At 42.3% G+C, this 17,334-nt stretch overlaps 1 protein-coding gene across 5 annotated transcripts in view; it reads left to right on the plus strand.

Annotated features, from left to right (window-relative positions):
- NME7 (NME/NM23 family member 7) overlaps nucleotides 1–17,334 on the plus strand; it is a 98,810-nt gene that overhangs the window by 32,785 nt on the left and 48,691 nt on the right. For all 5 annotated transcript variants that reach the window (XM_068959608.1, XM_068959614.1, XM_068959626.1 and 2 more), the window contains exons 5-7: nucleotides 1,806–1,856; nucleotides 3,929–4,136; nucleotides 7,569–7,674. In XM_068959608.1, coding sequence (XP_068815709.1) covers nucleotides 1,806–1,856; nucleotides 3,929–4,136; nucleotides 7,569–7,674 — 365 coding nt within the window. The remainder of the gene's footprint in view (nucleotides 1–1,805; nucleotides 1,857–3,928; nucleotides 4,137–7,568; nucleotides 7,675–17,334) is intronic.

Raw genomic sequence — 17,334 nt, forward strand, 5'->3', positions numbered from 1 at the left:
AGAGAACTAATGAGATGGATGAAATGGAAAAAAAAATTGAAGGAAAGCCTGTTAGCTTTGTGGCCAATGAAAATCCTTTGACTTTAGAATGCCGCATACTTGTGCAGGTGATCATTTTGATTAGCAGGTTGGAGAAAGTTGTGACTGTTCAAATGTAGGAAAAATTAAAATCTTAGGGAAATGGCTAGTTACTTTGAGGTTGTTCCTTTCCTCTGGCAAGAGCCTCAATACTGGGCTTAGGTCTGTAACTTGGAGTTCCGTTCACAGGTTATCCTTCTTTTTTCTTGTATGTTAACTTATAAAGGGGTGCACTGCAAAGGGAGAGGGATGTGTAAAGTGGCATTGCAGGGGACAGTGACATGCCTTTGTTCAGACTTGGAATCTGTTATTTGAAAAGCATGTAAGTAATTTCTTTAAGTAAAGGGTGCTGGTCAAAGTGAGCAGAATCACGGAGACCAGAAAGACTCACCGAATTGTTCCTATAAGTGCAAGCAGTCTTTCCAGTGGGAATCTTGCAGTCTCCCTGCAACTCTGTGCAACTCTGCTTTGGTGATGAGCCTTGCACCCAGACTAGGGGTGGGCAATATTGCTTACTTTCAGCTCTCAGTCCTCCTGAAGAGCTTGTCCCTCTGCATAGCCTAGCTTCAGAACATGGAATACACCAAATTTTGACACAAGACAAAAGACCAAGCATTTGCTTTTGAACTGGAATTTTGAAGCAGCAAGATAATAGGGCTAGACTTAAGAAACCCTCAAGTATTTTCTAGCTGTTGCCATGCTGAAAAAGCAGTGGAGTTAGCAAGAGTTAGGATGTGGGAAGCAGCTGGAGAGAAAGCAGGGAGGAAAGTAGCTTGGCTAACTGCAGGGGATGGTGGGGTGAAAAACCACAGAATGGGGGGGTGCCCAGCTGTGGATGGCAGGTATCTAGCTGAGCCCAGTGCTGCTAGCGATGTGGCTGTGGCAGTGCAGAGCTCGGAAACAGTCACCACCCCATCTGAAAAGGTAGGTGAATACTTTGGCGTTTAGCCAGCAGCAAGCAGTGTGCTATCTCCTATACGCTGCTTGCAGTACCTGAGTAAAGGCTGAGTAACAGCCGCAGTCCAGACATACTGCATGTGCCTAGTGGCTGTGTTCTTACCTGACAATGTCAGGAATCCTCCTCATTACAGATCCTCCATTGCCTGGGGAGAAAGCAGTATGTAGTAACTAGTGTGGCCCCAGAGGGGAAAGGCAAGACTGAATTGAGTTTTCAAGCAGGAAGGTGCTGGGCGAAAGCGTGTTTTAATCTGGAGGGGACTGTGCTGCCTGTGGGTCTTAAAATATTTATGGATGTTGAGTAGAAACCAGGTTATACAACATTCTGTTATACACCAATGTAATCAAACAGTAGTCTTGATAAGGAAATAGGTTCCAGTGCAGCAGATACACTGTTGATTTATGCTTTAAATCCAGACTTTGTTAACCGACGTACACACTCAAACTGAGATGAAAAACGAAAACAAGAGAATGGTGAACGACTTAGCGAGAAGATGACTCTGCTGCATGCATTTCCTAATCTGAGGATGTGACTCTGTAAATCAGTATTAATGGCATTCAGGGATTGCTTCCTTCCCCAAGCAAGAGCAGAAGTTGGAATAAAGTACACGTGTAGACATACTGTGACAGAAAGTTAAATGTCATTTCTGTTATTGGCCGTGAACACGCCACAGGCTTTCTGGTTAGGACATTACCTGTAGAAACTTGACGAATGATCAGTCATGTTTTTCAAGGGGTTTTTCTCTTTTCTTTTTTTTAAACTCTTCCAGAAAAGAAGCAGTTGATTTCTACGTAGACCATCAATCAAAACCTTTTTATAAGTAGGTATATAATTTTCAGCTTGACATGTAATATTCTTATTTATTGAATGCACTGATTTCGTTTTGCATGTTTGAAACTGCAGAACAATGGGAAAATCAGAGCTTATCTTAGTTGAGTGGAGCCCTTTGCAAAGTATGGGCCCTGTTCATCTTCCTCCAGGGGCAGATCCCCGTTTCAGCTAGCCAGGGTCTTAACTGACAGTCTTTACAGCCTGATGGTATCAGGGGAATGTCTTTGGTCTCTCAGAAGTGAAAATGCTCCTAGCAAGGCCAAACTTCAAAGCCCAGGGAAGAAGCATCTTCACAGTCAGGGTGGGACTTGCAGGGAAGAACTGTGGGCGAACACTTAGCTGAGAGTTCTGGTTTGGTAGCACTTGCCCCGCATACTGTACGGTTTCCACTTTGCCTGGAAATGCCAGTGAGCAGCTTTCTTCCCTCTCCCCTGGATTTCATAGTCTGCCTCTGTTAGGAAGAGGGTGCAGCTCTGCTTTGTGTGGGTTTCAGTCATGCCTGAGCAGTGGTTTGCACTGAGGTAGTCAAGAGACCTTCAGTGCTGACAAGAAGTGCCTGAGTGTTAGGAACTGCCAACTGTTCTGCAACAGCAATTGGTATGTTGCAGGTGCAAACTCCTGCCGTGCACTGAGGTGTGACCCCAGGGCATGTCTGACCAAATTGGAGATCAGAGGAAGACTTAGAATTGCCTTTTCTTTGCTGAGTAAGCCTGCTTGAATATGCTGATAAGTGAACAGGAATTTTGCCTGTGGTGTTATTTTGCAGAAGTCTACCCTAATGGTAATTGCCTGAGGCTTTCATCCACTGCGTTGTGCCCTTTCTCCTATCCTACAGTACTACTGGCTACATCTTTTGCATAAGATTTTTCTCAGAATTAGAAATAAACAGTTAGAAATAACTGATGATCAAATAGAACAAGAATCTTTAAGCCAATGAAATGTAAAATCTCTGACACAGTTACATTTGGCGTTTTATTACTGGTCTTTAAAGAGGATTTTCAGATTTGATTTACAAATTCACTAGTCAATAAAAGTCTGGTGAATAGTAAGAAAAAATAACAATTCTCTTTTCTTGGGAAAAGAACATTTTTTATATTAAAGAATTTAATTTTTTATATATGCATTTTTATATGCAAAATTTTATAAATGGTAGATAGGTCTGGGCACACCTGCCCACAGTTATAATCATATAAAGCTGCTCTTTTAAAGAAAATAGTAGAAAAAAATTTAGCTTTCCCGTTTGTTGTTGGCTGTGTCTAGACTACAAGCTGAAAAAGTAGCGTTCTTGGCGTGCTCATTCTGTAAAGAAATAGAATTATAGTTACATTTCTTTTTCCAAATGGAATATCAGAGTTTCCAATTTTGGGTAGCTGTTTTCCACAGAAGTGAGATGGTCAGGACAGGCTGCTCCAAACAATCTCCTCTCCTTACTCAGGTGTATCTTATTAACATGAGCTGATTTCTGCTTATGCCAGGATGTGGTGACTTTGTGGTTAAACAACCTTCCCTGCCAAAGCCTTCTAAATTTTGTGTCCCCCTCCCCTCCCCTCCCCTCCCCTCCCCTCCCCTCCCCTCCCCTCTGCTTTGGATTTTGGCTAGACAAGCTTTGGCTAGGCAGGCCTAGAGACTGGGCAGCAGAGCAGCACGTCCTAATGGTGTTGTTTGAGTGGGGAGAATGCACAGAGTGCATGCGAGGATCCTGAACGACTGCTATGCAGAAGAGATGTGCTTAGGAGCATTCCTGGCAGACAAATGGTTAGAAGAGGGCTCTTTCTGCCATTGCTGCTACTGATCTTTTACCAATTAGCTTAAGTTATCTGGCCCTTTTTCTACAACCATAATAAGAATTATGGCGTAGTTTAGGTGAGAAGGGAATCTCTGCACATCACCTATTCCAGCCTTTTCCTCGAAGCAAGGGGACAACTTCAGAGTTAGATCAGGTTGCTCAAGGCCCTGTCCAGTTGAGTTCCTCTGAGCGTCTCCACTGGGTCATAGGTTTTTGTTATTTTTAATTCATTGCCTCATTAATAGCGTTAATTCAATGCTATTTGCATTTTGCAGTGAGCTTCTCCAGTTTGTAACAAGTGGTCCCATTGTTGCTATGGAAATCTTAGGAGATGATGCAGTGTCTAAATGGAAAACATTACTAGGGCCTGCAAACTCTGCAGTGGCTCGAACTGATGCGCCAGACAGCATTAGAGCAAACTTCGGACATGATGGCCTAAGAAATGCAGCTCATGGCCCAGATTCAGTTGCTTCAGCTGCTCGAGTAAGTTTTTGTGTGTGTTTGACTAGTTTTCTTATCAACTGTTTTTTTTTTTTTGACTTATTCAGATAACAGCTAGGTCAGGAATTCTTGAATGTTTTTTCCATTTGAGTTCAGACCTAATTTAGACGTTCTGCATGGGTCCTTTTTAGCACAGAAAAGTAAACAGTGTCTGGAAACAGAAATCCTGTTACAGAGGGAACCCTCAGGCACTTTGATCGGGAGAGCATGCATGGTCGTTTTAACATCTTCTGTACATCACACACATGGAAAATTTTAATGTTAACTGCGTAGTTTGCATGACCTACCAATGAGCTACTAATGTTGATCTTAAAAAGTAAAGGGTACACGCAATTAAATCATTTTGTGCCCTCAGGTGTTCCGCTTATCTCTTCTCCTCTGTGGTTCTCACTAGTCTTCTTCCTCTGCCCACAGCCCACTTCCTTCTGCTGTCATTGTTCAGAATAAATAGGCCCCCTTGAAAAGGGATCATTTTTTATTGCTTTGTATTTTAGAAGGTAATACAGTGGGCCTGGCTGTGAGGGGTTTGGTCCGCTGAAGTGGCAAGTACTGTATGTAGCCTGTTCTCTTCTGCTTTATTTGCATTCTGGGTCTTTCCTTAGCGTTAAGAAGACTCTCTGGGACTGGCCGATAGATATTACCAGCATTTATAAAGAACTGAGCTGTCCATTTATGTGCACCGATTTGTGGATAGTTGTACTGATAAATGCATGGCTAGAATAAAGTTTGCATGCTGGTTGTTCAGGGCAAAGGCTTTTTTGAACGGTGTAATTGCCTGCTTCCTGGCTTTAGTTTTGGTATTGCCCTGTGGTATCTAACGCTAGACAATAGGGGGAAAAAATACCAGTTGTTGCTACACTGATCCTAGTCTCTCCTCCAGTTAAGATGGAAAAGCTGCAGTAGCAGAGCTTGAGAGAGACCTACCCCAGAATACCTACTAAGCTGCCATGTATCCTATATTAGAGAATATATATATCCTGGTAGTGAGGGCAGAGTTTGTCACCCTCTTCTTGTGGCCCAATGTTAGGCTGCACGGCATAGCAACTTAATTTCAAAGCAAGGGTGGCTTTCTGTTGGTCAAGTCCTCCACCTGCTTGATCTGCGTTGCGCTACACAGCACAGTGCATGGCCTGCTGGGCTCCTGGATGCTCTTTGTGTCTCTCTGGTTTTGACAAAAAAATCATGCACTAGACCGGAAATACCTTTTCTCATGGCAAATTTGATAAAGTTGGTACATGTTCACAAAGAATTTTTATGAAATCGATGTTTTCTGATGAAAAAAATTCTGGTGAAGAAAAGTCTTTGTAGTTCTGGTTAAATATCTAGATGTCTTCATATAGAAAGGGGAAAGTTTCTGTTTGTTCCTGTGTGCTGCTATGACAACTGTGCCAGCTTTTGAAGCAAGAGCCTATGAAAAGAATATCTGTTAGCATAAGATTTTAATTAGAACTGTAAGTATGTGCTTTGGGTTAAGATTGTTGTTCTTGCATTTTATTAATTTTAAAATGCTGTTTGAAGGCTCCCTTTATCTCTACTACTTTTATGACTATGGAATGATTTTGCTGAACTTCTGCTGGTATGCGCATCTTTGTGGAGTTATCGATATCAATGTCAGGCTCTGATAAACCAACTGGAATTGTGATTTTAACAGGCCTGTGCCTATTTTAATTTAGTAGATCCAGTATTAGTATTATGTGGCTATATAGCAGTTGTCATGGAAGCTAGTTGGATGTGCCTTGGAGAAGCTTTCCTGAAAAGAAAGAAATATAAGTTAAAGGGACAGAAAGGAAAAGCAAAGTCCCAACCTCATCTAGTGAATGGATTGTAGATCGAGCAGTTAGAGTGGAAGGCTGCGTTATCCTTTGGGGACTAAATGATCAATGAAAGTATGTCTCTGGTATACTCTTAAGATGGTGTCTCTATTTCTGCAGGCCAAATTTGGGGATTATTTTAGATTAAGCATAAATGGAAAGGAAAATATTTTTGTTTTTAAAGTTCCACTTGGTTCTAGTTTGGTATTTCCTTACCCTAGTCCTCTGGCATTATTTAATTACTTTTTTTAATGACTTTTAATGGACGAAGTGTTACATACTTGTAAATATTTTGCTGCCTTTTCCTGTCTGCTGCATTTAGAGCAAACACCAGTAACAAAGTGGGACAGGATGTTTGAAGCATGCAGCATTTTATCCTTAGAAGGATGTAGGAAACTAGCCCTTTTGCCTCACATATGCACACTTAAAATGAGGATAATTTGATAGCAAAAAAATGAAATACATTCTTCCTTCTACTGAGAGATCCATTAGCTGGAATTGTCTAATTGTTTGGTTAAGGGTTACAGGAATTTTCAGAGTGCCGTGAGCTAAGGAATGGGAAACAGTCAAGTCTATTCCATCTGAAGTGCGCTGCTCAATTAAATGAGCAAATTCCAGGAAACAGCCTTTAGTGCTGCTGCTGTTACAAAATCCATCTGATTTTCTCCTGTTTATCTCCAGGATATTACTGTTTCCTTTAAATAGAAATTCATCAATTCTCTTACTGAATTTGACCAGTAGGTCTTAAATGGAATCTGTGCCTACAGCATTTGGCTAATGTTTATTGGCAGATTGTGTAGGCTATGTGAATAAATGGTATGGAAAAAAGCATGAAGTTGGCTGTGAACAGTGAGCAAAATATCACAGAGGAAGGAGGCTTGGATGTCAAGCTCACTCCAGCATAGCCTATGACCCAGGCTGTATGATTTGCAGATAGTGATGGGGGAGGTAAGGAAGCAACTGGAGACAAAGAGGGTCTTTTGATTCAATCCCAGAAGTCAGAGCAGTTGAGTTCATCCTCTTTAATTCAGGAAGATACCAAGTAGGGTCAGTAAGTCATGAGGAGTGAGTTGACAGTTTTGGACCAAGTTTTCTTGTTCGATACGAAAGGAAAAAAAACTTTAAAAAAAAGAAAGTCAGTTTTGCATATGGAAAAAACGTACTAAGAATTGGATGTTAGCTGCATTCTGCTCGTGTAGAAGTAAAGATGATGTGAAGAAGGATAGAATATGCGTATATGGGACTGGATTTGGGAGTAATACTGACGGAAAAAAGAAGAGAATACAGAAGCTGGGAACTCTCTGCCAAGTGATTATGGCAGCAGCATTTTTAGTGCTTGGAATCGAAATAGATTGCATTGGGGAAATAAGAAGAAGGAAAGTGCAGGATATATCGAATTTGCAATTTTATGATTGTAACAGTGGTGCCACAGAGAGAAAGTTATATTTGAGAGAATGTTAAAGAGAAAAATGTATTTGTAGCACTAACATTTACAATTAAGGTTTATGTGGCTATAGATGTGTCAGATGTTGTTATTTATGATAAAAAGCTGAGGTTTACCACCAGATCAAACTAAAATATATTAAATTACGATTGTTTTCAGGAGCTGGAGTTATTCTTTCCCTCCAGTGGAGGTCGTGGACCAGTCAACAGTGCAAAATTCACAAACTGTACTTGTTGCATTATAAAGCCTCATGCAGTTAACGAAGGTAAGCAATGTAGACAGCGGAAGCAAAAGCAATGTGTGCTTTACTGTGTCTTGTGACCATTCCTATGTCATGTATGGGAGAGTAAGAAATTGCGAGAGCACAAGGCATGTTTTATAATACATGCAGAACTATGCAAATGCTTTATCTTTCATGCATCATTTCTGCGGTTCACTTCTGTAAAGAGGGGGTCATGTACTTTCCATGTGGATACTTTTTTATTTCAGAATAAGGAGCGGGAGGAGGGAAAAAAAAAGAACAAATAAAAATGTACATGAGATCTGATAAATCCTGCTGTGACAGCTTAGCATGTCCCTACTCCTGTCTGTCCACCATGCTCATCTGCTGGAGATTAGCATCCCCGCTGGAATGAAAGGAGAACACATGGCTATATCACAGGGCCTTCCATTCACACAGTAACACTTTACAGTAAAACCACTCATGAGGGGAGATTTATGCTAGTATGACTCTTGTTCTGCTGACTCTGCAGTAGAGTCAGCAAGTGGCAAAGGCTTCTATTTGCTCTCTGAAAGAGAGCTGGAGACTTTTCAAGCATTTGCTGGACTCCATGATAATTTCCATGCTGGAGAATGCCCTGCATGTTCATCGTAGAGAATCGGAAATGTCTAATGCCCAGCTGTTACCATGAAGAAATAATCTCACTTGGATAAAAAGCGTGTATAGGAGCAATGAGTGTAGTAAAACGTTTTGGTTCTAGCATTTTAATAGTATTTTTGAGCACAGAATAAATCTTGTCATGTGAGAACATAGAGATTTTTCTTAGCATGGTGCAAAGCACCACAGCATTTTAATCACTTCTGTGTGGATGGCTGAAATGGAAGAACAGAAGTGACCATAGCAGTTTCCAGACTTCTCACACCTCAAGTGGGATGTCTGGAGACGCTACTGGGGGGGGAAAAAAAAAAAAAAAAAAGGCTTTCACAAGAAAGTCTTGCTTTCACTGCCGATAATATGCCTGTTATTTCTTTGAGGTCTTGCATGTTATCTGCTACTGATAAGTCTGCCATGCAGCAAAGACAGAATGATGTTCCTTTTACAGAAATATGGGCAGCAGCTGGGACTATGATTTTCACCTAGCTGTATGTTTGCAGACAGCAAACTTTACTGTGGCAGGATTGTTAGGGTCCTTAATTTGATTGTTAAAATGACAAAGTGGATGGCTTCAGCTGTGCTTTCCCATACTTCAGATATAATTCCTATTACCTAACAGGCCTCAGATTTTCTCTTTTCTCTTTTAGGTTGCCCCTTCCTACTTTTAAGTCTCTTCATTTCTGTAGATTTCATAGTGCCCTGTCTGCTACTTTCTTTTCTCTTGAATTTATCCAGAATTTTCTGAATTACCAAAGGACAAATTCTGGCGCTGTTTGCGCGCACGCGCGCACGCGCGTGTGTGTTTGTGTGCGAGGGAGAGAGAGAGAGGGAGAGAGAACAAGCGCACACCCATCTTTGCGGTTTGAGAGCTGGAAAGACTGGACTAAAGCTGAGCTTAAGGCCCACTAGTTTAGTCCTTTTTCTCACACTGTGGCAGGCTGGAAAAGCGGGACATAACTGCCATTCAACTGAAAGGAAAAGGTAGAGTGTACTAAAACTTAAAGGATGAGCTTTCACCATACATACATACAGCTTTGATCTCTTCATTTTGTTGAGGGAAGTAATCAACGCTGGAATTTCTTTTCTAAGTCAGTAAAGTATTTTGTCAATTTTAAATTAATATCAAGAATGATGAAAGTCAGGGACTGGCTATGCTTTTTTATTCCTAAGCCCTGTCGATCCTCTCTATTCTCTTCTGTGCTACTATGAATGTTTCAAAAGCCACAGATGTTGCATCTCCTGAAGAAATTATGCAACTGAGGCAGTCTTGTAGAACTTTCCAGAAGTTTGGGCTCTGACAGGGATTTGGACTCAAGGAAGAGAAGAGTCACTGTGGCTGAGCAGTGGCCTCCCTCTTCAGCGGGGAGCAATGGTGTGGCTTCATATTGCAACAGCGCTGGTTCTAGTCTGCAGTTAGAGGCAAGAGGAATCCTCCTTCGCACTGGCTGCAGGTGCTCTCCAACATCAGCCCAACTGGCCAGGAGTGTCACAGGGGAGAGGATTTGACCTCTAAGCCGGTCCTCTTCTGTTCTTGTTAGTCCTTCTCATACTCTTTGTTAGCCTATTTTTGTGGGTAACAAGAAAAGCGTCACTGAGTGGCACCTCTTTTTACATGCTCAATCCCCTTGTAATGCACTTTGTGTCCTGACAGTTGGAAGAATGGTGTGCAGTGGGGTAAAGAGCCATGTGCTAGTGTTGCAGCAGCTTTTGGAAGCCTTAATTCTGAATTTACTCTCTTGCAGTTAAACTGCCTGCTTTAAAGTTGAAGGAACATAGCCTTTGGCTCCTATTGGTTTTTTTTTTTTTTTTTTAAAGCTTTTAAAGGTTAATGTATACTGTCTGTCCAGTGGCCCAAAGTCCCTACAAAGTCCCTGCCGTTCCTGCCTCTCTGTGCAGACTATGTTGGAGTCAGGGAGAAGCATACTGAAGGGTTTGAGGTGAGCAAACGACCGGCTCAGGAGACCTCGCAGCTGCCGGTCTTGAATAGGCAGATAATAAGGGTGAATGAAGCCTGGCTTTAGGGATCAGAGAGTTGTGGCGGGGAGGGGGTCGATGGGCCCCATGGGATTGTGCATCGGGAGATAGAGTACAAGAGATAGCGTGACCCATTCAGGCTTAGTGATGCATAACAGAGGAAGAGGAAGCCCGGCCCATCTCTCCTCCAATCTAACTGCTGTTCGTAAACTGCATTCCGTGATGCCTGAGAAATTCTGGTTATGGCAGCAACATTTCCTGTATCTCAGTAGAAGTAGATACCATAGCAACTGCACTTGTGGCAAAATTGCATGTTGGAGAGAGTGTGGTCTTAAAAATAAGCAGCTTGCGTCCCCCCATAAATAATACTTCCACTTATGACTGTCCACCCTTGCCATTTCTAGCGAGGAGAATCACAGAATCACAGAATGGTTGAGGTTGGAAGGGACCTCTGGAGATCATCCAGTCAAACTCCTCTGCTCAAGCAGGCTCACCTTGAGCATATTTGCCAGGATCGCATCCGGATGGGCTTTGAATACCCCCAGGGAAGGAGACTCCACAACCTCTCTGGGCAACCTGCTCCAGGGCTCAGTCTCCCTCACAGGAAAGACGGTTTTTCCTCATGTCATACAAAACTTCCTGTGTTTCAGTTTGTGCCCTTTGCCTCTTGTCCTGTCGCTAGGCACCACTGAGAAGAGTCTGGCCCCATCCTCTCGACACCCTCCCTTCAGATACTTGTACATATTGATGAGATCGCCTCTCAGTCTTCTCTTCTCCAGACTGAACAGGCCCAGCTCTCGCAGCCTTTCCTCATAGGAGAGATGCTCCAGTCCCCTAATCATCTTTGTAGCCCTCCGCTGGACACTCTCCAGTAGCGCCATGTCTCTCTTGTCCTGGGGCGCCCAGAATTGGACACAGGACTCCAGGTGAGGCCTGAGGAGAGGGGCAGGATCACCTCCCTCCACCTGCTGGCAACACTCTGCCTAATGCAGCCCAGGATCCCATTGGCCTTCTTGGCCACAAGGGCACACTGCTGCCTCATGCGTAACTTGTTGTCCACCAGCACTCCCAGGTCCTTCTCGGCAGAGCTACTTTCCAGCAGGTCAACCCCCAGCCTGCACTGGGGCATGGGGTTATTCCTCCCGAGGTGCAGGAGCCTGCACTTGCCTTTGTTCAACTTCAGGAGGTTCCTCTCCGCCCATCTCTCCAGCCTGTCCAGGTCCCTCTGAATGGCAGCACAGCCTTCTGGTGGGTCAGCCACTCCCCCCAGTTTCGTATCATCAGCAAACTTGCCGAGGGTGCACTCTGAGCCTTCCTCCAGGTCATCGATGGATACATTGAACAAGACTGGACCCAGGACTGACCCCTGGGGGACACCGCTAGCTCCAGGCCTCCAGCTAGACTCTGCACCACTGACCACAGCCCTCTGAGCTCTGCCATCCAGCCAGTTCTCCATCCACCTCACCGTCCACTCATGTAGCCCACACTTCCTGAGTTTACCTACAAGGATGTGATGGGAGACAGTGTCAAAAGCCTTGCTGAAGTCCAGGGAGACAACATCCACTGCTCTCCCCTTGTCTACCCAGCCAGTCATTCCATCCTAGAAGGCTATCAGATTGGTCAAGCATGATTTCCCTTTGGTGAATCCATGCTGACTACTCCTGATCACCTTCTTGTCCTCAGAAGGTAAGCTGAACTATGGCAGCCAGAGAGAAAACAAGCCAGTGTGAGAAGGTGAACTAACTGAGGAAGAGGCATGGAGAAGAATTTACGTGGGTCAAAGCAGCAGAGCCTGTTGCGCAGCACAGATTTGCTTTTTACTCCACAAATTTTCAGTATCGAGCATCTAAAAATAACCCTTTTTGTCGTTTCCTATGCACTGTTGAGGTTTTGAACTTGCTTATCTAATTACCATGAGTATAATCTGCTCATTACACATGTACAATTATGTTAAGTTTCACTTACATGCTTGAGCTTATATAGAGCTTTAACCTTTATTTCTGCAGAAACATTTGACTGAATTTGTGATTTGAATTTTGCTGTCCAGCCCTTTTCCCAGTGTCTTTTCCGGTAGAGTCCATCTCATAACTAATTCTTAGAAGGAAAAATCTGCTAATTTTTCTGTGCTGGAAGACGGTTTGTTTTAACTATAGCTAAGCCTGGAAGCTTTTCAGCAAGCTTACTTGCTATCAGAAGGCTGGATCTAATCTCTAGTTTACCATAGTTAATTCAAGGACAGAGTCCTTTCTTGGAAACTGCCTTTGATTACAGTAGGCCGTTTATAGGGTTCCTGTCCCACAACAAAGCAGTGGAAAATCACTGTTGCTTTTATCTCTGGGCGTGCTGACCCACTCCTAGCTGGCATAAAGAAACATCTGTTGCTAGGCAGCCAGCCCGGCAGCGTAGCAACCCTAGTACCTGCAGTGGAAACATGACACAGTGATCCGAAGCACGTGATACATAACGCGAGGGAGAGCGTTGTAAGTATCTGCCAGCGTGCAGAGAAACCCTAGGGGCCGCGTAAAGGGTGCCAGGGGAGTTATGTGAAGTTAAACTTCAACTATCAAGAGCACTGGTAGTTCATGCGCTTGAGGGTTGGTATTGTTGGCCCTGAAAGAATGTATCTCGTATGTGCCTCTTAAAGAAGCAAAATAATAGGTGTTTTGTCAGTCTGGTCTCAGCATAACAACTTCTGTGGAGGATGAGAGATGGGAAACCAGCTGGGAAGGCCTTTGAAGGCGATGTAGCCTGGTGCTCAGGGCTAAATAATTTTAGCTCATTCTCTAGCGGCTCCTCCTGGTGGAGATGAAGCACTCCCCTGGCTGGCTGAGGTGGCTGGAAAGCTGGCAAGAGTGAGGTGGTTGTATTTTAACTTTGAAAAGGGTTTGGAAGAGCAGTCCAATTCCTCTTTGTGGGGGTGTGAAAGAATGAAAAACAGCTTGATGCTATTCCATGCAGACTCATTCCGAGTAGGAGTGTGCCAAAAGGAGAAGCAACGTGGTTTGACCTCTAAAGAATCGGCCACGCTTTTCAGAGTCTTTAAGCCTTGCACTCCCCTTCTCTTGGGACCAGTTTTCAGCCAGGGAGGATAGTAACTAGCAAGTACAACTCTTTAGTTACATTGGCTAGGATTGTAGGGTGTAATTATTCAATAATTGGAGAATTTCAGTGTGGTTCTGCTTCCTGTATCCCACTTCCTTCTTGTGCTTAAAGTTTCTGATCATTCAGCTTATGGGGTCACAGTCAAAATCTTTTAGGCTTCCTCTTTTTATAATTCCCTCATGTTATTAGATCTGGAGGTATTAGCAGTACTGCTCAGAAACTGGAATTGTAAATGCACCAAAATGAGTGAACCTCAATTTAATGCTATGAGGACAGCTATGACTTGACTATTTCGCTTGGAGAAACAGCGCCTTGTAGATCACTGTGGATGGGATTAGCTTTAAAGTGTTTATGTGTAACAATTTAGTTATGTTTGCTGTAGGAATTAGAGTCTGGTATTTCTTAACTTTCCCGGTTTAGATTTCTTCGATGTGGCTTTTACTTAATTCCTTTCAAAAATGAGCAGCAAAAAACTGATGACAATAGTGATGATCAAGCTATAAAGGCTGAGGTCAAAAGGGTGTTCTGTTTCACACTTTAATGTGTTTAGGCTAGTGCACAAAGCTTAAGCGATGAAGTCCTGCCCTGCCTTTTCCCACTCCAAAACTGAGACATAGGTTCTCCTAAGGTCATTGGGAGTTTGGCCAAAAACAAATTTGGAGCTAGAAATGTGTCATGAACGTTAAAAGTAAAACTCCTAGTTAAGAAGTCACTAGCTCTGATATAAACTGGAAGGCCCTCTAGTCTTGAGAGCAACTAAGTGTGTGACTGGCTACTGAGATAGAGTTGTTCTAATATGCCTTAAGTTAGAGATTTTGTTGTGACATTACTCTTTGGTAAACTGAACCGTTCTTCTTTTATGTAAAAATTACAGTGGAGTCTTGCACATTATTCTTCCAACTAAAATTTTAGTCTTGGAGAAAATGAAAGGATCAGGACTTGATTCTTTCCAAGTAGGAAAGATATTCTGTGGAAATGAGACTTTAGACCTGTTATGAACAGATAATGAATCTTAGAGAGCTATCATCAGTTCTCCTTTTATAATATTAAGCTGATACTTACTGAACTGTTTTAGACAGTCATAGAGCTTTATCATGATTTACAAAATGCTACGAGACAGGTAACTTAAGTATCATATTTTCTTTTTTGTATGAAGACTTAATCAGAAAAATTTTAATTTAGAGAGTAGTTCTTTGCTCCAAAGACAAATCTAACTTTGACAGAAGAAATACAAAGGACAGTAATTCAATCTAAAGCCTTAATATAAATAGGTTTTACTTATGTAGGTTCCCAAATGAAGTTACTTTAAAGAGAGAACAGGGAGAGAAGGACTAAAGTACAGCATTGTAGTAAAGTATGTCTTTATATCTGCCTGCAAGCAACTGAAGAGCTACTCTTGACATGCAATAGACTTGTTGCTCATTGAATGAGAGGAGACATCATTAAGAAAATGTCCAACTCCCCTCCATAGTGTGCTAAATAAAGTTACATGTATGTAGGTGGAAAAGGAAATAAGCTGGAAAAGAAAATGAGGATGTGATAAGAAAGGTGCATATCTGTCATCATTATTAGGACTAGGTCTTTATCAAAAATAACTTGAATTCATTAGATACTATTTTTGAAAATTGTAAACAAACTCTGGAAATTGATTTTTTTTTTTTCCCCTCTGGAGTTTTAAATAGAACTAAATTTGAGCAACTCTTCCTTCCCCCGAAAACTTACAAGTAGTTGAACAAGCTTTTCTCACACTTGAGGGAAAAATTGGGCATGCAATTTTCTCAGAAATAATCTGAAAGTATATTTTCTGTTTGTGATAAATACACATACTAGAAAGGTGAAGTGCAGATATGTTATGGACTTACCTCATTCTAGGCAGAACTTGTGTCTTTCCAGTCTAGAAGGTTGCGTACACGTTAGGGTCGTCAATGATAGCCTTGATAAATAATTGAACGATTAGAAATCTGAAAGAATCTATTTGAAGATAGTATCTGAAAGTGAACAAAAGTGGAATGAACACAAATCTTTGTAGGTAATTTAAGAAGTACAGAGGATCACTGAGATATGACCTTTGGATATTCCCACATGCAATATGGCATCTCTCTGCTGCATTTATGTGAAAGCTATCTAGTAAAGGCCTAGCTTCCAGCTGCAGGTGTCTTTTGCAGATGGATTTGTGCAGACTCCAGTTTTATTCATGTAAAATTAAATGCACTTTGCTTCTTACATTTTTCTTGAGTATATTATATATAAAATGTTGAAGCGTTTTGAAGTCGTTTGATGGTGTTTGGTAATGGAGAGTTTTTTGCTTTTTAGAGAAGTGAGAAAAAATTAATTTAGGAGAAACTGTTTTGCCAGTTCAGAATTAAGAAAAAGAAAATTTTAGCCTCCCTGAGAACAATAGTCCATCCAATTTCAGCTTGGTTTTTACTGTCTTTGCTGCAGTTGTAATGATGGATACTCCGTGCTTGGGATGATTAACCTTTGAAGTGAAGCCTGTGATGTTTCTTGATTACTTCCTGCATTAAGTTTTAGCAGCTCGGCATTGTCTTCCCAGCTTTGAGTTTTAGTTGCTGGTAGGTGGGGAGGTGACATTTATTTTTCCAGGTATGTAATAGATGCTTTACATCTGAACTAATTAAATTAGAGTGGAAGGTGGACTGTGTCTTGAAATCTTGTCTGATAGAAAGGAAGGAGGTGTACTTCAGAGAAAGAACAGATGAAATGGCACAGCCAATCCTTGCTGAAGCTCATAAACATCCCCCTTACCAGTGATAACTGTTCCATAGGCTTAACGTTATATAGTAAATTCTTGTGGTGTTCTTGGTGATGAACAACATCTCTGTGCAGGGAAGATGGTTTTACCTTTTTTTTTTTTTTTTTTTTAAAAGACGTTAGGAATCAGTGTTTATGCAGTGCTTTGGGATTCTCATTCTTAAAGGGGTTACAGAAAAGTTAATATTGGAAGTATTTTTAACAGTTTCTAAGAGTGGTCTGGGGAATTTCAGGCTAATGAAACTCTTTCGTCATACGAAGAAAACTGATGAGTCGAGAGCCTATGATTTCATTTAACCCACTTAGATAATGTGATATGAGTATTTACCAGCATGGTTTCTGTGGAGGGAAAACTGAGATAGGAGAGAGCAAAGCATGCTTGGCAGTATTCATAGATGGTACCAAGCCATGAGAGTTTCAGGGGATGTGTTGAGAATTCAGAAGATTCCTGATAAACTGGAGAAATGAAGCAATATGAAGAAGATGACACTGAATATAAACAACTATATTGCCACGAAGGAGGGAAAATAAATGCACAAATATAAGATAGAGAAGAACTGGCAGGGTATTAATGAAAAGTCCATAGAAAAATGTTGGGCGCTGTGTTTTAAAAATAGTGTAATCATTTAAAAGCAAAATGGTCACATGAGAGCAAAAATAGTTTTTAAAACAATCTTCCCCGCGTAGAGATGCTGTTCATCACCAAGAACACCAGAAGGATTTACTATAGGCAAAGTGCAAGTGCAAACAAAGGCAGATGCAGGGTCCTGCCCCTAGGGAGGAATGACCCCATGCACCAGTACAGGCTTGGGCTGACCTGCTGGAAGGTAGCTCTGCTGAGGTGGACAACAAGTGGACCAGGAGCCAGCAATGTGCCCTTGTGGCCAAGAAGGCCAATGGGATCCTGGGCTGCATTAGGCAGAGTGTTGCCAGCAGGTGGAGGGAGGTGATCCTGCCCCTCTCCTCAGGGGTGAGGGCCTCAGGTGAGGCCTCACCTGGAGTCCTGTGTCCAATTCTGGGCTCCCCAGGACAAGAGAGACATGGCGCTACTGGAGAGAGTCCAGTGGAGGACGACAAAGATGATTAGGGGCCTGGAGCATCTCTCCTCTGAAGAAAGGCTGCGAGAGCTGTGACTGTTTAGCCTGGAGAAGAGAAGACTGAGAGGCGATCTCATCAGTGTGTACAAGTATCTGAAAGGAGGGT

Source organism: Struthio camelus, chromosome 1 (assembly GCF_040807025.1).
Source record: "Struthio camelus isolate bStrCam1 chromosome 1, bStrCam1.hap1, whole genome shotgun sequence".
NCBI classification, from domain to species: Eukaryota; Metazoa; Chordata; class Aves; order Struthioniformes; family Struthionidae; genus Struthio; species Struthio camelus.